General features: G+C 31.2%; 2 protein-coding genes across 7 annotated transcripts in view; one reads left to right on the forward strand and one right to left on the reverse strand.

Moving 5' to 3' along the window:
- LOC126746865 (uncharacterized) overlaps positions 1-24,094 on the reverse strand; it is a 203,162-nt gene that overhangs the window by 13,585 nt on the left and 165,483 nt on the right. The window contains exon 9 of one of the 2 annotated variants that reach the window (XM_050455256.1): positions 1,794-2,278. The exons of the other annotated variant lie outside the window; for it this stretch is intronic. Coding sequence (XP_050311213.1) covers positions 2,200-2,278 — 79 coding nt within the window. The 3' untranslated portion in view covers positions 1,794-2,199. Of the gene's footprint in view, positions 1-1,793; positions 2,279-24,094 lie in introns of those variants that run through there. 2 annotated transcript variants of the gene reach the window in all.
- Positions 1-24,094, forward strand: part of LOC126746879 (transforming growth factor beta-1-induced transcript 1 protein-like) — a 104,576-nt gene that overhangs the window by 2,360 nt on the left and 78,122 nt on the right. Inside the window, exons 1-2 of one of the 5 annotated variants that reach the window (XM_050455280.1) lie at positions 20,299-20,316; positions 20,409-20,444. The exons of 1 other annotated variant lie outside the window; for it this stretch is intronic. In XM_050455280.1, coding sequence (XP_050311237.1) covers positions 20,314-20,316; positions 20,409-20,444 — 39 coding nt within the window. In that variant the 5' untranslated portion in view covers positions 20,299-20,313. Of the gene's footprint in view, positions 1-20,180; positions 20,317-20,408; positions 20,445-24,094 lie in introns of those variants that run through there. 3 more of the 5 variants (XM_050455277.1, XM_050455281.1, XM_050455276.1) reach the window with 3 other exon arrangements.

The raw sequence follows: 24,094 nt of genomic DNA on the forward strand, positions 1-24,094 counted from the left end.
AATTAGTATTTTTGGGTTTCTAGTAGGTAATTTTGTAATTTATTAATGTGTTTAACTCTTTAAAATAATCACGTGACCTAGCTACGTGACGGTATATGACTAAAGTTTTTAAGTTTTAAATAACGTGATTTTTATTTAGTGTTTCAAAATATGAGTAATAGCAGCTTACTTACACCATACAGCCTCATTATTTCACCGCCTACAACATCAAAACTATCGGAATTTATTAAAAATCCAATTTTTAACATTTAAATATTGTAGGAACATATTGTGTCATATATCGTTATAATCGTAATAAGATATGCTATTTTATATAGGGTGTACTTTTTTTACATTTATATAAAAAAATTAAGTTGATGATGGTTTCTTCGAAACGAAACGTCGTACGAAAAATCTCGCAATGTTATTTTTTAGAGCTTAAAAAGTGGCCATGAGAAAGTGTCTTTTGTTTTTCCATATCTCTTTAAATAACGCCAGAAAAAATATAATAAAAACGAAATCGGCAAATTTCGGTTTTTCTTGAATATCTCCGGAACTACTCAAAATTTTAAGACTTTCTGAACGGCGTATGGTTAGGTTCTAAAATGCGCAACTTTTCTCTGATTTAATCAAACTGGTATCTCCTATAGCTGCCGAGATCTCCATGATAGACATCCTTATCTTGGACACACTGTATATTGTCTTGAAGGTTTAGTAGCCACGAGTAAACTGTTTCGTTTAATTTTAAAGAATTTCTTATTTCTTAGGTCCTGAGGAAATCGATTATTATATTATATATTTTGAGAGCTACAAATATCATCATCCGTTTTTGAACTGCAGTATAACGCACTGGAGTTGATAAAAACATTGATTTACACTGAACCAAAAAGGTACGTAATATTAATAAAAAAGTACTTTGAATCAATAATCACGAACATTAAAATCGGGCCGATGGCGGGTAACATTGTTTCAACGTTCAGTTGTTCATCAAGCTACGTAAGTTTATGATCTTTATATTATAGATTTTGAACATCAAATCATGGACAAATAATCCTAGACTAACGATTCAGCAAACACTGATTTATGGTATGCGTACGTTGAATTAACGATTAGTGAACATTATTTGACTTTCGCTGGTTGTTAATATAACTACCAGTGAACATTGGTTTAAAGACGTGGTACGTTGTATTAACGATTAGTGATCTTTAATTTGTGGTTATCGGTTATTATTTTAACTACGGCCGTACATTAGCCCGTGGACGCCGAACGTTGATTTAAGGAGCAGTGGTGGTTATTTGATGTTTGTCGGTTATAAATGTACTACCATCAGACATTGGCTCATAGACTGCTGACATTAAATCAACGCATAGCAATCATTATAGTTACTACCAAAAAACATTAATATGTGGAGCGTGTACGTCAATTTAGGGTGATGATTTAAATACGATTGTTTTTATTATATTATTATTATTATTATTATTATTATTATTATTATTATTATTATTATTATTTTATGTTTATCTATTTATAATTAATAATTTATTATATGCAGGGCGTTTGATAAACAAAATTTACAAGCAGCTAGATCTTGCATCACGAAGAAGAAAAGTTTATATGAACGTAGGTCCGGAAATGGTTCGTTTCCGAAATATAGGGTGTTAAAAGTGAAAAATTCAATATTTTAATTAAACTAAAAAAACGATACGCCACTGACTTAGCTCACCATTGATATATCGACAACTATATCTAAATTCAGTTTAGGTATACGTTTGTTAAATTTGTATTGAACAATTTTTTTTTTAAATAAATACACATTTATTATTATTTTTTTTATTATTGTGGCAAATATTCGCACAAAATTTGAACTTTTGGACTTTCCAAAGTAAGGTAAGGTTTATCACTATAAAAAGCCTTTTCAATAAAATTCCAAAACATTTTACTTGGCTTTGGAAAGTCCAAGTTGAAGAGATACATTATTTTGAAACATACGTCTACAGGCTTAATTAAATTAAAGCATTTGTACCGAACATCATCAAAGTAAACACAAATGTTTGAAATGTTGTTAATATTATCCCCAAGACACATTATAAAGGGTTGAATGCCGTTTTTTTAGTTTTTAAATGAATGATGTGTTCTTCAACCTCCTGCTGGGTTTTTCCGCAATACAAAAACGACTCCTGGGAATCCATGATAGTGTATTTTGTACACGTCGATTTTCCATTAACTCGTTTTTTGTATTCTTTTGCGGAAGGCACAAAATAGCCATGGAGTGCCCATAGGACTGCGGCATATCTTCCATCTAAAAATAATTAAAATATTATTAAACTGAGAAAAAATAAACAATTCAATTTTTTTAACTTTCGTTTCGACACCAGCCTAACGTACATCAGAAACGCGAACCTGTGTCAAGTTTTCGTAAAAATATTAATGCTGAAAACAAAATTAAGCTAATTCTTTTATTCTGAAATCACCGAATCAAAAGAAGTTAGCTTGCTTTTGTTTTCGGTATTTAATTTTTAACGAAAAGGTGACACAGGTTCACGAAAATTGCACAGCTCTAACTTCCAAAGGAGCAAAAATGTCGATATTTAATATCTAGCCCTAACGAAAAAATAAGCCTTTTTTGTTTTTACTTTAAAGAATTAACTTTCATCATCTGTAGTTTTATCTATGTTTGTTAAAAGGTCTTTAGAAGATTTGTCCTTTATGTGGCCATCTTTTTTTAGAAATTCTATAATTTGTGGTAAACACTTTTCCCATTTGATAAGTAATTGTCCACTTCCAAATGCCACTCCATAGTCTATGTTAGTCTATAAAAAAGGAAAAAAAAGCTTAAATAAGCTCTTAGATTACTATAAAATATCCGAAAAAATAAAGAAATAAAATATTTTTGATTTCTTTACAATAGGGAGCCTCTATTACCATAAAAATGTAAATTATTTTTTCATAAATTTCCCTGAACAAAGTTTGTAATGGAAGAATTATCTCTTTCAAGAATATTAATGTTATTCAACATTGTTTTTAACGTATTCTCTTTTTCAAAATATTTTTTAAATTGGAACTTAAGAGGCATTAAAATTCCCTTTGTATCACATTTATCAATATTCAAGCAACCTTGTTTATGCTGTATGGATAACAGCACTATTTATAACAAACTCTTTAATATCGCCTTTTAACTCATTTTCATGTAGCCATTTTTATACAAGATGATCGGTCTGAAAATGCTTCAAAAGATTTTTAAAATCTTCTAAAAAACTGAAAAATTTATTATAAACACCTATGTCTTTTTAAAAAAAAAAATCCATTCACGATTTTACTGCCTTTATAAATGGTTCTACAATATTTTTTTCTAATCCAGCTTGAATATCGAAAACATCTTTCCTAGTAAAGTTGTCATTATCGTCCAAGGTTAAAAAAAAATCTGCCACCGAAATATTTACTTTCTTAATAATATCTTCTTTACAATATTGCATGTTTGATTCATAAAATATTTATGTTTCTCTATTAATATCTACAGAGCCTTTTGCATCATTAATTAGAGGAGTGGCTATGCTTACATCATCATTAACAAACTTTTCATTTAATTCGATATTGACGTTATCGCTGTCTCTAGAAAGTCCCTGTTTTTCTAACTCGATAGTTAATTCATTAGTAAATGTATGTTTTCTATTAATATGCTTTTTAAAATTTCTTAAATTTTGGAATGCCTGGTTACAGTGACTTTCAGTACAGCGATATACAGAATCTGGTGTCAAATCATGTTTTAATTTAAAATGCCTTATCATTAAAGATAAAAGAGAAAATTTTATTTTACACACAAAACATATCATTCTATATCTGTTGAAGTACTAAAACTAAATAAAAAAATGTCTATGCTTCTGCTAGTAATTTTAGGTTATTTCTTCAAAATTCTGCTATCACATATCACTTGGTTCTAGTTACAAATTTTAGTTTAAGAAGTTTGGTTGGATCTGTTGTTCCCTGGTAAAGAAAGCATAATATAATGAAATATAATGAAAAAAACAACAACAAAAATTAAATTTTACCACCCTGTATGTCAAAAACTAAATATTTTTTCTTAAAATCACTCAGAAAATCATCATCTAAAGTTTGGCTACATATTTAATTAACACATATAATTAACACGTATATATGGTATAGTAATCACCTAAAAAAACAATATCGTTATAGAAATAAGTAAGTATTGTTTTACGCATTTTTTAGGGATAGGATAACTAACATTATCTAAAAGAACCTAGTAATATTACTAATTAAATAACTTATTGCCACTTACCCTACACAATAACAACTGGTCTGCTGTGTTTTACACACAAATAATTACCCCAAAGCACAATTCACAACACAATCACAGCCGCTATAAAAAAGTAATTAGTAATTAGGTTACTCCTTCGCCCTTACTGAATATCGGTTCAGACAGGAATGAATCTGCATGCAAGCAAGTGGAAAGCCAAATAAAGCGGGAAACAGTGGAAGTCTATGTTGCCCATATATGAATCAAGGTATCAAAGTATTATGGCTCAAGGCGTTTGAAAAAATTGATGCCCGTTGGTCGTAATATTAACGATGGTGGTAGTTAATTTGTGATCGATGGACATCAATTTTTGTCAAGTTAATGTTTTGTTCCATCAAATCAACTACTGCTAATCGTTGAATTATAGACGGGAGATTATTAACTTTTAATGTTTGCTGCTCTTAGATTTATGGACAAAGATCATTATTTTAAAGACAAAAAACTTAATGTTCTAGGTCGATAATTTAAGAAAAACGAACAATATATTAACTAGCAAAATCATTAAAAGTTGATGTTTTGGAATAGTTGGCTAATGTTTTTAAAATCGTTGTGCCAATCGTCTTAGTTGTTATTCAATGATTAAGAATCGTTGTATTATGGATTAATTCATAATATTAATGTTCAAAAAATTGATGTTCGTTTATCGTTGATTTTACGTACAGAAATTTTTTCAGTGTATTTTGTACAAATCTACTTGTATTTGTAGCTAAATCAATCTTTGATTTTAATCTTTTAGAGGATAAATGAGCACATTTACTTCTTTTTCTTTAAGACTACTTCCTTTTCCTGGCTACTTAAGGCCAGTTTTCTAAATTTTCTTTATATATTTTTTTTACAATTGAGTTTCTTTCTTCTAGAGTCAGTCTTCGAGAGTTCTCCTCTAAGAATTCTTGCATTAGTTTTTTTATGATTTTATAAATAAATCATGATCCAAACATAAATTATAAGACCCATCTATTCTAGTAAATTCATTTATTTTGCATCTAAAGCCTAGAGATAAGATAAACGGTTAATTGTTAAATGCTTGAAAATTATGAAAATTGTTGAGCAAAATGTAAAAATGTTAATTTTGTCTCAATGATTTGTCTGGAAAATTAATTATCGTGATCTAAAGAATCCGCTTTTGGGTAAATTTTTTCCAAAATTATTTTAATAAATTATTCTCTCTTTTTCCAGGTTTTAGTGACATTTTCCTAATTTAAAGATGACATTAACCCAAAGCGAACGCATAAACAAAACGCGAAAACAAATACACCAAGGGGGAGAGTGGAGTATTATTATCGAAAACATATTATCGAACTAACAAGAAATAATTACAAAATTTTCCGACCTTCGGCACGATAAATAACCGGCGTAATCTTACCGAAAAAACAAAATTATAAAACAATTACAACGTATTGTACAGTTTCGAGATCTAAAATTACGTTATTAATCCCGTGTGACAAGTGCGCCAAATCCGCCGGCCGGATTATAAAAATAAATTAAAATTACTCTCTTTCAGTGGTACCGCGTGCAAAGGCCGCCGCATCCACTAATATCATTTTTAATTGTAAAAATAGATCTGAGTTCATTTTTACTACTTTGTTTGAGCCGGACCGTTAGGAATTAAGTACCGATAAAATTGTTTTTCATATTTTACGAAATTATTGGGAAAAGTTTATTTTTGTACAATAGAGCATCAACTTATTCGTCATCATCTAAGGATGTTCATGATAGGAGGTTAATTATGTATTTACTGTAAATTTGACAGGCGATTCTTTGAGTAATTTTTAAAAAAGTTCAAATAAACATGTGTCCGCAAAGGCTTTGATAACGAGATGCAGGATATTAATAAACAAATTTTTCGTCAATACCTTAAATATGCTTTAACCAATTTTTTTGTAGTGATTTGGCGGTGTAATCTATACTACTACTTTCTATTCATCTGCGGTAACTGTAACCGCGACAAAAGGGGGAAGAAAACCATAAATACTGTAAAAACCCCATTTCAAACTTGGCCTCGGGGCATATTTAGTGGCGCACATAATCACTTAAAAAAACATTGAATATTTTATTTGTTTTTTTTTTTAATTTTTATAACCAAGAATAAAATTTATTGATTTTGTACACCTGTATTATTGGACTCAGGAAATTTCTTCTTAACACATTTAATTTTTTTCTTAACACGATTTGAAGTAAAATTCTTAAATGTTTTTATTTAAATTATAAAACAAAAAAAAATAAACAAAACAAGTAAAATTAAACGCTACAATGTAACTTAAAAGATTTTATACATAATAAATAATATGATTTCCTCCATTATCTGGTCAGTTTCCGAATACCTTTCCAATGATTGGAACTGACAGACTCGATGCCCTTATATAATAAATTTAATAATTTGATAACTGTTAAATCACGAGTATTATGATTTCTTATATATCGCTTTACTTCAACCCACACTAATTCTTTAGGGATTAACTCGCACATGTAGGCTGGTGTTCAATAAGTAGTCTATTTTATAACTTTTATTGGTCGTATTAGGGTTATGCGCACATAATAAATCGTAAAGCTCAAATTTTCTTTATGATTCGTCAAAATTAATTTTGTTGCCTTTGAGCCAATTTACTATTGCACCTTTTGTCGAGGATTTTGTGGGCACTTTAGTAGAAAAGAGAAACAATTCAGAAATTAGTTGGTAATCTGCATATAACCTATTATTTTTTGAGTAATAAAATTATCCTAATAATGGCCTAAAACTATTAAAATTTTCATGAATATAATTCTTGACCTTTCGATTGAAGACTTTCTGATTAGTTATATTCTTAATATCAGGGGGGATTAAGTTATAAAATGTTGCTCCTAAATAATCTATAAAATAAAGGTGAATTTGCTTATGATTCTGTGGCAAAGTAAGATTGTTATGTATATTACTCCTGTTACCTTGTGAATGCGTGATTTGTTTTTTTGAAATATCAGTACTATGTACAAAAGAACCTACTTTTTCTATATAAAGATGATTTTATATCGCTAATATTAGAGTTGTATAGTAGCTCTGTTAAGTAAAGTCTATTTTTCTGATAAATTACTTTAAGAATATAATTTTGGACAACTTTTAACGGTTGAAGAGTAGATTTGTAAGTACCACCCCATACTATTATGCAATAAGAAAGGAGAGACTCCACTAAAGATTTACACAAGCAAACACAATTTGTTACCCAGTATTTCGCGAAGAACGTAAAATTTTTGTATTAGGTTCCGGAATTAACTACAAAGATAATAAATATGATCACTCCATTTTAAGTATTGGTCAATTATAATTCCAAGATATTTTGTTTTCTGTGATTACTTCGTTTCTTGTAGTGTTGACAGTGATACTAGTAAAAAGTGGTCTGCTCTTATTACATAAGGAATAAGCTATATAATTTGTTTTTTCCATGTTAATCGTGAGTTTCTGGGTACTAAACCAATCTCTTACCTGCCCAAAACCCACACGCAAAGTATTTTTTACTTCTTCCCATGTATTGCCTCTAAATATTGACGACATGTCATCTGCAAAGCTGACTATTTGGCCAGATATTTTTAGTTTAAGCAAAGAGTTTACGTATATGACAAATAGAATTGGTCCCAGTATTGTACCTTGTAGCACACCTATGTTTATTATCTCTGTATCGCTGAGGGTTCCATTTAGTTTGAAGTATTGTTCTCTCTCTCTTCAAAGTAACTTTGGAGTACCTTTTTTGCTAGACCTCTAACCCCATAATGCTCTAACGTATCTAAAAGGATATTGTGGGGAACAGTATCAAAGGCCTTAGCGAGATCAATAAAAACAGCTATGCATTTTTTACCGTTATTTAGGTTATTAGTAGTGACTTCTGATGTTACTTTATATATAGCATGTGCTGTACTGATACCCTCTGAAAAGCCAAATTGATTATCTGATAAAGCTCCAAGTAAATTCAAAAACGTTTTTAAACGATCTTTAATGCATTTTTCTAAAATTTTTGAAAAATTGTTTATTAAGCTGATTGGGCGATAATTCTCAATTTTTGCTATGGGGCCTTTCTTATGTATTGGCGTGACAATCGACTGTTTAAAATATTTTGGAATTGAGCCGTTTCTGAAAATAAGGTTTACAATATGGCTCAAAGGCTTTGCTAAAACCATAACAGTTCCAGAACAGTCTGTTCTGGAATATTTGGCGTTGATTTGCCCGTGACAATCCCCCGTAGGTAGTCCAGCCTTAAAAATTAGAGATGTACCCTCAACAAATCCATTTTCGTTTCCGGCATGTACTACAATGTAGCGACCACTCGAACTAATATTTTCTGCTATTCCGAAGACACTTTTACTCTACCAGTATTTTTTGAACAATAAATTGGTATCTACCCATGTTCATCTAAATATATTATGTTTTTACCCTCACTGCGGTATTGCTTTATGGATCATATAAATTTATATCTTAAATGTAGAATATATGACTTTTCGCCCGTTTTGACATATTCTCCATTATTTTTTAATGATCTTCGCAATCAGTCTTTTTTATATGGAAATTCAATTTCCTTCTTAATTTTCGCCAGCATCTTTCCTAAAGCTGGTATTACTTTATAGTCTGTAAAAATTTTTTTATCATCAATTTTTTCCAGTACTGATAATCTTTTACGTTTTTTTCCTGGAGTCGATAAAGGGTCTGTAGGGTCAAACTCTCGTCGATGTTGGTTTTCTTTTTTAATTTTAGTTATAGTAGATCGCCCTACTCCACAATACATAGCTACTCGTTCTGTTTTAATTATTAAAGGTCAAAAATTCTTATTTCAGTTGTAATAACCTCACGAGTCTGACCTTTCAAAACTTTATTTTTTAAATGTTTCATATTACTGATTAAGAAACCACGATACCACAGAAAAAGTAATATAAACACCAAGGAACAAAATTAACGCGATATCACAAGATTATTAATAAATAAGAAATTAAACAGATACTTGAAAACTTTTAGAAAAAGATGGGCGGTTCTAAAATAATAGGTGTGTAATAGTGTATAATTAAAAAGACAACTAGAAAGGTACAAGAAGGATTAATGGTAAGTGCAGGTCATAAGTTACTAATTTATAGGTAAATATATATGTAGGTACTAAATTCCACTTTCTTTAATAATCCACCCTTTATAATACACTAATAAATTGGCAATTAAACTAATATAATATCTCCACATACAAATTCCGTAATTTATGGGTAATTCCCAGTGGGACAAATTTTTTCCTTTTAACCTATTGTAGTATTTCATTTTAAAATTTGAGTTTCGGGCCTTTAGATATAACGTCATATGTGTTGACAGTTATTACGTTTTGTTAGGTTGGCATAAGTGATTGCGAAGTAGAGATTATGACGTGACTCGATTATGGCGAGACGCATTAATTTATGTATTTTAAATTATGGATTTATTAGTTATATATTCTTAGTCCAATCAAGGTATAAGGGAGATTGGCGGTGAAAATGTCCATGCAAGTGGGATGGATGACATAGTGCAGGCTACTGTTCGCGCTATTATGTCGTATGAGCGCGTCAGACAGCAAAATAGTGTTCCATTGTCACAACCTGGACCTCATGAAACTTCCCCTACTTCTCATAAACAATTTTCAAATGCTGAGATTGCTAGTTTGTTGCCTGAATTTGCTGGTTTTGGTCAAGACATAAAAGTTTGGCTGCAGAGAGTAGATGCTGTCAAGAATACTTATGATGTACCCCTTCAAGTGATGACTCTTATTGGTGTTGGCAAGTTTATGGGTCAAGTAAAGTCCTGGTTTCATTCGAAAAATTATTTAGTGATTATGCCGTGGGATGATTTGACTGTTGAGTTAAGACGAATGTTTGGTGCTAGGCCGGATAAGGTAGCTAGGATGAGAAAGTTTAAAGGAAGGAAATGGAAACGAGAACTCTTTAAAACCCTCCATATTGACCATTATGGCCCCCTAGAAAAGTCTCCAGGTGGCAAAAAATATATCTTTGAGATTATAGATGGTTTTACAAAATTTGTTAAGCTCTATAATGTAAAATCCACTAAAACTATAGAAGTAATTCATAAACTAGAAGATTATTTTTGGGTTTATAGTCGCCCTTTAAGATTTGTGTCTGATCGTGGTTCCGCATTTACTTCTAATGAATTTTCTGACTTTTTAAAAGAAAATAATATTGAGCATGTTAAAATTGCTACAGGTTCTCCTAAATCGTATGTTAGCTAAATTAGCAGAGCTTAAAAATAAATGTTGTTAAGTTTCTTCCAGAAGTTGAATTCGCGATCAACAATACTTGTTGTCGATCAATTGGGACAACACCTTCAATGTTACTATTTGGTATTAATCAGAGGGAACCAAATGATGATATTCGATCATTTTTAGACAATGACATTAATTCTGATAGAGATTTAAATCAAATTAGACAAGATGCTATGGAACAAAATAAGCATAGCATATAATAAACAATATTTTGTCAAAAAACATAAGCAACTCTATAATTATAAAGTTGGCGATTATGTAATGATAAAAAATATAGATGTCAGTCCAGGCATAAACAAAAAACTTATTCCAAAGTTTCGAGGGCCATATGAAATTAAGAAGGTTTTAGAGAATGATAGGTAATGATAATAACTGATGTTAAAAATTTCCATTTAACTCAAAGGCCCTTCGAAGGTGTTTGTAGTCCAGATAATATGAAATTGTGGTTGCATTGATATTATGATGAAATTTTATGCAATTACCTATTATCCCTTAATATTTTATGACTTCTAATTTTATGTACTTATGATTTATGATTATGCTATTTCCATTGATGATTATGCCATTATGAATTTCCAATTATGAGATTTTTGTAAGTAATATTCCATTATGTTATACATTATTCATGTATTTAAGATTATGTGTGATTATGATATCTTTTGTAAGATTATGTTATGAGAAATTATGTATTATTATATAGATTATGGCACCTTCTGACTTATTTATAAGGTTTAATTTCTATTTACTTTCTATTTTTATTTGATAAGATCGGGTCGATCTTTAGTCAGGTTAGGCCGAAACGTAGTATGTAGTAACGAAAATGTAGTATTTTATTTTAAAATTTGAATTTCGCGCCTTTAGATATAACGTCATATGTGTTGACAGTTATTACGTTTTGTTAGGTTGGCCTAAGTGATTGAGAAATATAGATTATGACGTGACTCGATTATGGCGCGACGCATTAATTTATGTATTTTAAATTATGGATTTATTAGTTATATATTCTTAGTCCATTCTACACTATTTAAAATGTAACGGTTCCCGCGATATACTCGTAAAAATTCATTGTTAAACGTTAAAAAATGCACTTTTGTCAATCTTATTTTTCTTCTTTTAAGATTCAAATAGAATAAAATAAAAAGTATGCTTAACATAGCTAACATTCGCAACTTGGTTAAACCTAACTATTGCATTTTTAACATTCTTTTGCCGGCTACAGACTCAATAGATGAATAGATAAAATTTGACAGGCGATTCTTTGAGTAATTTTTAAAAAGCTTCAAATAAACATGTGTCCGCAAAGGCTTCAATTACGAGATGCAGGATATTAATTAACTTAAACAAAAAAACAATTTTCTCATCAATACCTTAAATATGCTTTAACCAATTTTCTTGTAGTGATTTGGCGGTGTAATCTATACTAGTAACGTGTTGATTTAGTCCTTGTAAACTTTTTAAATTCAGTGGCGTCCTAAACGATACCTAAACCTATATTTTTGAATAGAGAAATGCACGCCCCTGACTTTTGTGGGTTTTTTACTCTCTTTAGATATATTAATCAAAAGTACAGTTTTTTGTATCTCACTTAGTTTTGCGAAAAAAAAATTAAATGCCGTTGCGTCGTAAAATTCGGGACAGTATTTAAGGGTTTATTAATATGATAACCCGGTATCCAGTCTCTCAGTAAGTATGGGCCTTACAGTTTTTATGTTAAATAATTCTGTATTAGGATGAATTAATACAGGGTGTCTCTAAAAAGTCTGTACATCCTAGGAGATATTCCTGATGTCAAAATAAGCAGGTTTAAAGCAAATTACCTTAGTTCAAGTTGATTTCTTTCTTAGTTATAGGGTGTTAAAGTTAAAAAATAAATATCGATTTTATTTAATTTTACATTTTGCGACATACCACTTTGAAAATTGGTACCTTGGGGTTTTTGGTATGAGAAACTCGAAAATAGGTATCTTTTTAATGTGACCGATAGAGAGCACTCCATACTGCACTGTTGTAGTTGTAAAATAGCCATAACATTTTTGCAAGTGTGGTTTTTATTATTTTTTTTGTAAAGGAAACAATTTTCCGAACGCTTTTGAGTAAAAAAGGTACTCTCGTCAGAACCCGCTTAAATTAATCGTTACCAAGATATTTCGCGTTTTAGTCTTTGATGATGCCGCACCGGAATAATAAAAAAACGAAACGAAATTTTTTCTGTTGTTACTTATGCAAGAAGATTTGCTAAATTTAATGGGAAACAATAATTTATCTGAAGTTATTTTAAAGTATTATTAAAAGTATTATAAACTTTTAACAATTGTTCAAAATGACCTCCGTCAACATAAATACACATATTAACATGACGTAAAAAGTACTCTTTGCATGAAAGTCCTCATCGTTCTTCAGTATGTTGGCTGCATTTTGAATCCTTGCCAATACTTCTTCTGTATTAATTGCTCTAGAGTACACCATCGTTTTTAAAGACCCTCACAAATGTGGACTTGACTCTAATCGAGTCAAGTCCACTGAGCGTGATGGCCAGTTTACAGGAGCGTCATTTCTTCTTCCAATCGATCTATTTGGATATTGAGCCTAATGAATAATATCTGAAGTAATTGCTTTTGCCTCCAGCAATTGCTGAAAAGGTCAGAAAATGATTCTAGTCAAAGCTTTTTCTTAAATATTAGAAGCAATTGCTATCACTTGCTGAAAATGTTATGAATAAATTAAGGAGTTGCTTTTTGTAGTGAAGCAATTGCTTAAAAAAATTTAAGGTAGGTCAACTGCAGCATCATTTTGCTTGATAACAGTAAATTCGTTTATTTATGGCTAGAAACCTAAGTTTAGTGGGTCGGTTAACATGGCTGAATATATGACTGTGCGTAAAACTAAAATATACGCTGTACGTAAAAATTGTAGAGACGATGATTTCAGAAAGTTATATCGATTTGACCGTGAAAATGTTGACTGGTTAGCAAATTACTTCTTAAATAGTACTGGTGAAAGACGAGGAGCTGCATTATCACCTCAAACTAAGATAAAAATATTTCTGAGAGTATTGGCAGATCCAGGCTTTCAAAATTCTGTAGGTGAAGAACTCGGTGTTCACCAAACCACTATCTGTAAGACATTCACTTCGGTAATGAATACAGTTTTGGAGAAGGCCAATATCTTTATTAAATTTCCTAGAAGTACTGAAGCTGTTGTGAAAGCCAAACGGTTGTTGTCGGAGAAATACCGTTTTCCCAATGCCATCGGAGTGATAGACTGCACACACGTAAGGATTCCAAAGTTTCAAGAAATCGGTGATGAATATATAAACCGAAAAGGAATATCCCAGTATTAACGTGCAGGCGACTTGTAATGTAGGAGAAATATTCACAAGTGTGGACTGCCAATGGCTCTGTGCACAATAGCAAAATTTTTAAAAATTCTATAACATATACAACATCCTTAAGAACAGCGCAGAAGAATGTGTACTATTAGGAGACGATGGCTACTCAATATCGCCTTGGGTGATGACTCCCTGGAGAAACCCAACAGCAGCAGAATTATAATAATGTTTTGTGTCGAGAACGTGTAATAATTGAACGATGTTTTGGGCAGTTAAAAGCAAGATTTCCTATCCTTCAGTACAAAATTAGAAATAAATTAGAAAAAACACCATCGATTATAATTGCCTGCGTTGTGCTTCATAATATCGCAAAACATCTGCATGATGAAGATTTAAATTTTATTGAAGAAATCAATTATGAAATTGACGCACAAAATAACGATATGCCAACAAATATACTTCGTCAATTAGGGCAGCAAAAAAGAGAATTAATAACTGAAATGCTCTTCAATAATCGTGTATCTATAATTGTAGCTCTCAAAAGCAAATAATATAGATTTTATATGCAGTGCCAGCGTAAAGTCACGCATATATTTATTAAAGCGTAAGGAAATGTTTTTTTAGAAAAACGCTTGTCAATTGATTTTCGTCAAAAAAGTTAATTATTTTTTAAATTTATGCGTATGTGTGTATGTGGGGGGGTGTGCATACTTTATGCCCTTACTGTATAAACATTAAAATAAATAAAAATATGAAAATAAACTTGACACATTTTGAACTTAACATTTATTCTAACGATTTAATCCCAATTAAAATATAAATTCTATGTTCTAAATAAGTGGAGAATGCAAAATTTTCGAGGTACCAAATAAAAACCTATAAATAGGAGTGGAGACGCGTGGACGAATAAGCAATTACTACATACATATAGAAAAAGCAGCATTTGCTTCAAAATTTTATTCATATCAAGATCCAGCAATTGCTTTTACTTATAGCATTTGCTAGTTAAGCAATTGCAATTGCTTCAAGTAATTGCTAGATTTTTATTCATCAGGCGTATTGTTGATGCAAATAGTTCCGAACATTTAAAGTGAAATGCGATGATGTGCTATCCACATATCTTGCCGAAGTTGTAATGGCAATTTTTCCAATAAATCTGGCAGCGTATCTTGTAAATCTTCTAAATAATTCACACCAGTTAGCCTTGGTGGTAAAATTACAGGAGTAACTATAAAATTGCCAATGCCGCCCACACATTGACCCTGAACTCATGTTGAAAATGAGTTACTTTAGTGGCACTGGGATTCTCATCAGCGAAACATGTTCATTATGAAAATTAGTTCCACCAATTCTCGTAAAGCATGCTTCATCTGTAAACAAAATTTGCTTAGCAACATTTAAATTTTGTTGTCTGTTTCTATTGACAAATTGAAGCCCAAGCGTTATTCAAAATCCGTAGGCAAAAGGTCTTGTACCATCGCATCGTGCCGAAAAAAAACTGGGACATTAAAATTTAGGTAGGGAATTGTCTCCTGGTCGATTATAGTAAATCGCATTTCTTAGGTATGGATGCATATTTACGCATTATGAATTTTTGTCTTATTAATTACCTACATATTTAAATTATAATATTGATATAAAATATTTTTATTTTTCACGGTAAATCTTGAACTCATCTTTCGTCTAGATAGTTTTGAACTATACGGGCTGTATGTATAGGAGCATAATCATGTTGGGAGATAAAATGTTGCCCATAGACTACACCAACCGGTGGCATTATATCAAATTTTTCAGGATATCTTAAGGCATTAAGCCTTCCCTGCACTATTTGACAAACGCCTGGTCTAAAACTAATCCAGGCCCAAACGTTTATACTAAAACGTCCACTTTGATTAGTCTTATGTGTATATCTTTCATAATATCTGGTATTAGAAGGGCTGTAAACGCGGATTTTCCCATTATTGCATGATTGAAAGGTTTTTTCATCCGAAAATATTACCGTTTTCCATATGTTGTTTTGGTGTGTATATTAATTGGCAAATTCTAATTTCTCTTCTTTGTTTGCTTCAGTCAACAATATTTTATTTGCTGCACAGCAACTTTTAATTTCCGAATTTCCTATTTTACTACGAGCTGTATTAGCAGAACCAGAAAAATACGTGTCTTCTTTCGCCTTTATTGCTGTTTCAAACAGATTCTTTCTTAGAAAGTCAACTAACTTCCTATCTTGAATGTCATTTGAAATTTTTGGTCGACCAGAATCTGGATTTCTTACGAAAGCTCCATATTCTGCAATTTTTGCCTTAGCTAAGGGAACGGTATTTTTACTAATGCTCAATTCTTCTGCGATTCTTCTTATAGAAACTCCATCCATCACACGAGTGTATATTATCGCTTTTTGTTGAGTAGATAATGCGGGCATTTTGAAAGAACGATTTTATTGACGCGGCTGTCACAAAATTAAATTAACTTTGACAACATCAAAATATATTATTCTAATACCAAGAAATTTAGGAAATTTTGCTGTCCCAATTTTTTTTCGGCACGATTGTACCTTTTGGATGTGGTATGGATAAAGCTGCTGTTCTTTCAACGTTCTTCGAACCACATCCTTAGATGCTCTTATTTCTAGACCTAAGCGTCTGGTATTTAATAAAGGTAATAAAGGATCTTCATGGATTCTTTCCAAAATCTGTTCCTCCATCTGGGAGTCCTTATCATACGGTGCCGTCCATAATGGACAGTTACAGATGACACACCAGTAGTGTCATCTGTGTTCGCGAAGGTGCCTCTCATTACCAGCAATTGTTTGATGATTTGGTATACGCCGATTTTGAAATCCTTGCCCATATACCCTAACACTTTCCCGGCCATTTCCTTCACAATGCCATGATAAGTTCAAATTCAAATTAATATCCAAAATAAATTTATCTATTAATAAAATTACAAATTACATTATGATAAATAGGACCATGCCTCGATTATGAAACCGTTAGCGCAGGTGCAAACCTGAGTAGCAAGGCCCTTTTTTTAAAAAATAATAATAAATAAAAACAAAGAATAATAATTATTAACCTGAACATTTCGAATCTGTGCATGAACATTGGGAGAAACCTCAAAAGCACTTTTGCCACAACCCAGTATTATTGTATTAGATTTGGAGGCATTTAATTTTAAGTTGTGATCCTGTGAAAAGTTATCAATACTTTTTAAATCCTGATTAAACTGAAATTGAGCTATAGGATGATTTTGGGGTGAAAACGAAACATATAGTTGGGAATCATCCGCATATTGCTGTAATGTTGAGTGTTTTACATAAGATATCATGTCAGCAACATATAAAGAAAAGAGCAATGGGCTCAAAATGGAACCTTGCGGGACACCCATAGATACAATGTGGTAATATTGAGAACTACGCAATGAGCTCTGCCAGGTAAATAAGACCTAAAAAAATTTACTGCATCACCAAAAAATCCAAAAAAATAAAGTTTTACTAATAGGATTTCGGGACTTATAGTATCGAAGGCTCTACTAAAATCTAACAACCCATGACATGTTAATTCTTTTTTTTCTTCATTTTTTCTGATTTCATTAAGAAGGCTAACCAAACTGGTAGAAGTACTAAAGTTCTTTCTAAAACCTGCCTGTCATTCAGGAATTAAAGAATGTGATTTAATATATGCCCAAATTTGTTAGTAAATAAATTTTTCCACGATTTTTGATACTAACGGCAATATACTTATAGGCCTGAGGTCTTTGAATTCCTTTAGATTACTAGATATCTTTGCTAAGGGTTTTATAATTGCCTTTTTCCATAGTGTAGAATACAAATTTTGTAAAATACAACTGTTCATAATATTAAGTAATGGCTTTAAACAAAAAGGCACACAGAGATGTAAATCTTTTAAAGAAGAAGCTTCTTCACCAATTGCATTAGACTGAATGGTTTTTACAATTTTAAGTAAATTTTAATTAAGATTTGATCTTATCATGTTTATGTGATTTATAAAATTGTATTTTCTCATTAGATGTTGTATTAGCGGTATTACTCAAATTTGTAAAATAGTTATTAATAGCCGTTGAATCAGAAAACGTATCAGGAAGATCAGAATCCTTGTTAGGGCCGAGATTTAAATTATTTGCGTCTTTCCAGAATTCTTTGCCGTGTTTTTGAGACATCAAATTAAAGTAAGTAATTTTTTCGCTAGCGATGGCATGTTTTTTGTGCAATTCCTTATTTATCTGTAATATTGCAAGCGTGCGTCAGTTCTTTGTTTTAAATTTTTACGGTGGGCTTTATCCCTTTCCTTCATGAGCAATTTGATATTATTGGTAATCCACGGCGTAAATGGTTTATCGCGTATATTTCTAAATAAAAAAGGCGCATGCCTGTTTATTAAATACACTATATTAATATTCATAGGAAAATCTAATACTGAAAATACCATATGATGGTCAGTTATATTTTCTGATATATTTATAGAGCCCGATTTTTATATTATGGAAGTTTGATTAGTTACTATTTAATTCAAAATAATCATCCATTACTCTCAAAGAGACTTAAGTATATGACCAAAGGAGGGAGAAAGTAAACTCAAAGTCCAAGTCTCATAAATCAAGCGTTTATTAAAAGTTACGCTTTTCGCCGCATTAGAGTATCATCAGACCTATCGAAACACAAAAACCACACACTGACTCACACTACCATAAATAAAATTATATAAAATAAAACACCATCGTGTATTAATGTAGTCAATAACGATACACGCTATCACATTAACATTTAATATAAAATATAGATTAGGTACAAATATTAATCGAGGTATTTAGTGCAGTGAAATAGTATTTTTGGGAGGAAAGTTTTGGGGTGGTTTTAATTTTCTTCATTCCTTATGTTTTTTGGGGTGCTGAATCCGATTCTGATGTTTGCCAACAAAATTTTGTGACGCAACATTGAAAAAATGCAAAAAGGGTAAAAAACGGTAATTTTGACAATCTTTGCCTTATAACTCGAAAATACACAGATTTTTCGGTAACAACGCCTCTATTCAAAATGAAAGTACATAAAATTTTCTTTAAATTTCATTAGTTTTTATTTTTTCCCGGACTCGGGCACAATCGCTAGTTGAAAAATGGCGTGTTTTATATATCTCCACAAAAACCCACTATGTCCCTTGTTTTTGAGTGTATCGAAAAAAGTTATTTGAAAAAAATTTATATTTTACCGAGTTCTATACACAGTTAAAAAAAAAGTCTCAACTTAAAAATGACCCTGAATTTAAATAAAAAATTTAAAAAGTTTATTTTTTAATTCATTATTAATTTATTAAATGCATAAAAAATATACAAGGTGTTGTGTGATGAAGTGTGTGTAAATGAAGCTTTGAAATTCGTAAAATTTAAATAATAACTACGAGCACCCTATTTATGGCAGAAAGAAATTATTTAAATCAAAGTAATCCTCCATTCTTCCAGAATCTGAATTTAACCTAATATTGACATTAAATTAATATTTCTGATGTTAAGATGAAATTAAACGATGTAGTGATTTTTTATTTTTTTTGTAAAAAAAATTATTGCAGTCAAACTGCGCATATACTAAGTAGCCTAAGGTGGTCCCAAAAATGAAATATAAAAAATGGCACCCACGAATGAAATTAAAACTGACTTTAAACTCGCTGGAATAAAATGGAAAATCGCTTGCAAAATGTAAGCAATGTCTGAAGTAAAACGGAAATTAGATTTAAATGCTTGGATTTGAAGTGCCTGGAATAAAAGTGCATATTCTATCCTGAAATATGAACAAAAATAATAACAAGGTGACTTTCTGGATTATTATGATGCAATAAGCAACTTTCAACTTTATCCAGTCAGTGTATACTATTCCCAACTCACTAAAGCATTTCAAAAGATTCTAGGAATATATTTTGAAAAAGAACATTTTAGAAATATGAAATACTTTTTTAGGACTTTATTCCTGAGATATTCTAAATATATTCCTGGTATTTTTTTCCGAAAAAAATGTCTCTATGGTTGATCGTTTTTTTTTTTGGAATATTATAAAATCATGAAGTACCCTTATTAGATAGGATATTCACGGTAGGATGACACCCTAAATTTTCAAAAAAATAATAATGGTTTCTTTCCTCTAAAATTAAAAAAATCACTTTGTATATATCCGAAATTTAATAGAAAAATTATCATCAATATACTGAGAACGTGCTGTATACAAAGCAAATACGATTTTGCAATAAGTAAACGTGAGCCCTAATCCTGTAATAATTTTATCGCGAGATAAACATCGACTAAAGGATGATATCATCGTCATCCCAGCAGGTAAAAAAAACATTTTGATCCCGCAAAGCCAGTCGGTACTATACGGTGGAACCACTGTAACGTTTTTGACCCTTTTTTTTTAATACGGTGGTACTAAGCAATATAATACTATGGTAAGTGGCTTTTAAGTTGAACACGTTATATAGGTACTTTTTACTCTTAATGGGGTTTACAAAAAAATGAGAGCCTGTTTGTGTGTTTCTAGGGTTGTTCGCATTCTTCCAAATCCGAAACTGTTCAGGTAAAACATTACGAATTTTTAACTCTTCTTCTTTTTCTTCTTGTTGCGATATGTCACTTTTGTTATGGGGTTTGGCACGGTGGGTACTTTCCTTGATAATAAATGCAACTTTTTTTTTTAAATGTGCACATTCAGATAATAAACTTTTATTTTTCAATTATTTTTGGGTCTGAAATGGATTGTTTTTGGCAAAATGTGAGCGACAAAAATAAAGTTTCTACTGCATTTCATTTTTCAGGCACGCCTGGAATAATTTGAAAACGTCACTTTTCTTACATAATTAAGTCCTTTACAGACGCAAATTACCTTTTAATAGCGATCGACAATGATTATTGGGGTTTTTATGCAAAAAAATTGGGTAAAAAGTCAACTTGTTCACTTTCGACCGCATCTAACTTAACAGACATGCCTGGAATCATCTAGAAACGTCACTTTTCTTACGTAATTAAGAACACTACAGGCGTGACTTACCATTTCATAACGATTGTCAAAGATTCTTAAGACTTAAGTCAATTTTTTGCTTAGAATTAATTGAAAATGTCATTCTTCTGACGTATTTAACCTCATTACAAATGTGAATCACCATTTCGTAGCGATCGTCAATTTCTTGGTTTCAAAACGCGACTTTTATGCTAAAAATTAGAAGAAAAGCCAACCCACTAAAAGATGCTTGGCAAACCAGGAAAGACCTAAAATGACAAAGCCCTGAAGATGGTTGAAAATTGGCCCTGACCTGAAAATTGCTTCAAAGGCCGATAATAAACTATAAAAATGTCTTTGAATTATTGGTAGAAAAATACAAGATTCTAAAGATCCAGAAGAAATTCTAAAAAATATTCCAAGTGGCAGGAAGAAAACACTAAAAATGGAAAATATAAAGAAATCCAGGCTGTCAGAGTTCACAAGGAGGGGACTTTAAAAAAATTGAAAATGGCTTTTAACAACTTGGATTACAATTGAAAATTACTTGAAACGCTTGATGTAAAACGGAGGATTCCTCTGAACGACTTCAAATGCTTGGGATAAAACTGACAATTAATCTACAAGTTTGGGAAACATAATGAAATGGCTTCTTGGAATGCAATGTAAAATGTCTTCCAATACCTGGAAGGAACTTCAAATGCTCGGAATAAAATTGATAATTGCTTGAAATGTCTGGAGGTCTGAAATAGTGGAAAATGATTCTAAATGCTTGAAGTTCACTTTTGAGGCATTCCTGAATACATCTTGGACATTTATTATGTAATTAAACTTCTGAAAGAATCTATAAGTAGCAAGCGTCACTGATTATTAGGCATAAAAAGTGCTTAATGGTAAAAAGTGGGTGAAAAGTCAATTTTTTCACTCTCTACCGCATTTAACTTTCCAGGCACGAATGGAATCATCTGAAAATGTTACTTTTCTTACGTAATTAAATCGATTACAAACATGAATCATTATGTCATAATGATGATCAACCCTAGATGGATCCTAAGGTCTAAAATGAGGTTTTTAGGCCAAAAAATTGATAAAGTACATTTTTTTGCTTTCTACCACATCTCACACTCCAGGTACCCCTCATCATCTGAAAATATCACATTTCTTAAATTATTAAGTTTACTACAGATATGATGTACCATTTCATGGCGATTGACAGTGATTCTTAAAACGTCAATTTTTTCATTTTATTTCGCATATTTTTTCATATTTTTCTGTCCAGACCTGCCTTAACACATCTGGAGTTATCACTTTTCATACGAAATTAACCCGACTATAAATGTGAATCACCATTTCGTAGTGATCGTTAGTGATTCTTGGGTCTTAAATGGGATTTTAGGTCAGAAAATGGGTAAAAAGTTCAATATTCCACTTTCTGCCACATTTTTTTTGTCTAGATACGACTTGAATCATCTAGAAATGTCACTTTTCTGATGTAATTAAAGTTTTCAGAATCAAAAAATATAATTTTTTAGTGATCGTCAACGATTCTTCGGGCTTAAATTAGGTTTCTAAGCCAAAAGGTGTATAAAAATCCGATGTTTTTAGTTTCCACCGCATCTTACTTTACAAGCATCCCTGGAATTATTTAAAAATGTAACTTTCCTTAAGTAATTGAACTCATTACAGGCGTGAATTATAATTTCATAGAGATCTTGGGACTTAAATGGTATTTTTATGCCAAAAAAAGTTGGCAAAGAGTTAATTTTTTCACTTTCTACCGCATTTTACTTTCTAGACACGCCTGAAATCATCTGGAAATATCACTTTTCTTACGTAATTAAGAACACTACAGGCGTGACTTACCATTTCATAGCGATTGTCAAAGATTCTTAAGACTTAAGTGAATTTTTGCTTAGAATCAATTGAAAATGTCATTCTTCTGACGTATTTAACCTCATCATTACAAATGTGAATCACCATTTCGTCTAGAGATCGCCAATGATTTTTGGTATCAAAATGCGACTTTTATGCTAAAAATTGGAAGAAAAGTATAATTTAACCCACTAAAAGATGCTTGGCCAATCAGGGGAGACTTTTATTGATTGAATTTGGGCTTGATTTGGACCTGTAGGGCCCTGAAGATGGTTGAAAATTGGCCCAGCCCTGAAAACTACTCCAAAGGCCTATAATAAAGCTTGGAAATGTCTTGGTAGGTAAATGCAAGATTCTAAAGATCCAGAAGAAGTTTTAAAAAATATTCCAAATGGAAAACACTGAAAATGCCTGGACAAAAATTCCTGGAAAATATAAAGAAATCCAGGCTTTCAGAGTGCTTTTAACGACTTATGGAATAAAATTGAAAATTACTTCAAATGCTTGATGTAAAATGGAGAATTCCTCTGAACGACTTCAAATGCTTGGAATAAAACTGAAAATTAATCTACAGGTCTGATAAAATATAAAGAAATGGCTTCTTGGAATGTAATGTAAAATGTCTTCCAATACCTGGAAGATACTTTAAATGCCCGGAAACTCCATAATAAGGCAAACATGTCATCAGCCAAGAGATTTATAAACTTACAGTGCACAAAGAGATCAATAAGGAGGTTAAGTTATTATACTTCAGAATTTAACATTTTAAATATTGTATTGGTCCTATTTTAATAATACTAACATAACTATTGTAATAAACAAAAATTCAACCACTTTAGCACGTCTATTCAATGGATATGTCCTTATGTCATGAGACTAAATTTTAAGTAAAATATAGCTATTTTGTTCTCGAAACTTTAAGCCGCTGTTACTTAAAAGTTAAGAGGTTTAGGACATAAGATTATTTGAACTGTTCTTTTAAAATGATCTAAGGATTCACAGCATCTTATTCTGAAACACTGTATTTCTTGCCACTTACCCAACCGCCAACCACTTCTTTATATACTTGATTTTTTCCCGTTTCTTTCCTTCAATTGTTGAGTATATTTATTTGAAAATTACTAAGTATATTGACTAGAAGTTTCTTTAGACTGACTGGACTGTTGTGTGGCCAAATAACATCTTGTATGTTATATTTGAAATCAAAAAAATAATATCTTTTTATTTGAGTTACGTATTAGACATTCCATTAACCTTCCGGAGCTCGCGCTAAGTATTTTGGAAAGGACGTTCGCATGCGGACTCAGAGTCCGCAGCCTTCAAATGTGCATATTTCTACATAAAATTATTGGCAATAA

This window comes from Anthonomus grandis, chromosome 18 (assembly GCF_022605725.1).
Source record: "Anthonomus grandis grandis chromosome 18, icAntGran1.3, whole genome shotgun sequence".
NCBI lineage: Eukaryota > Metazoa > Arthropoda > Insecta > Coleoptera > Curculionidae > Anthonomus > Anthonomus grandis.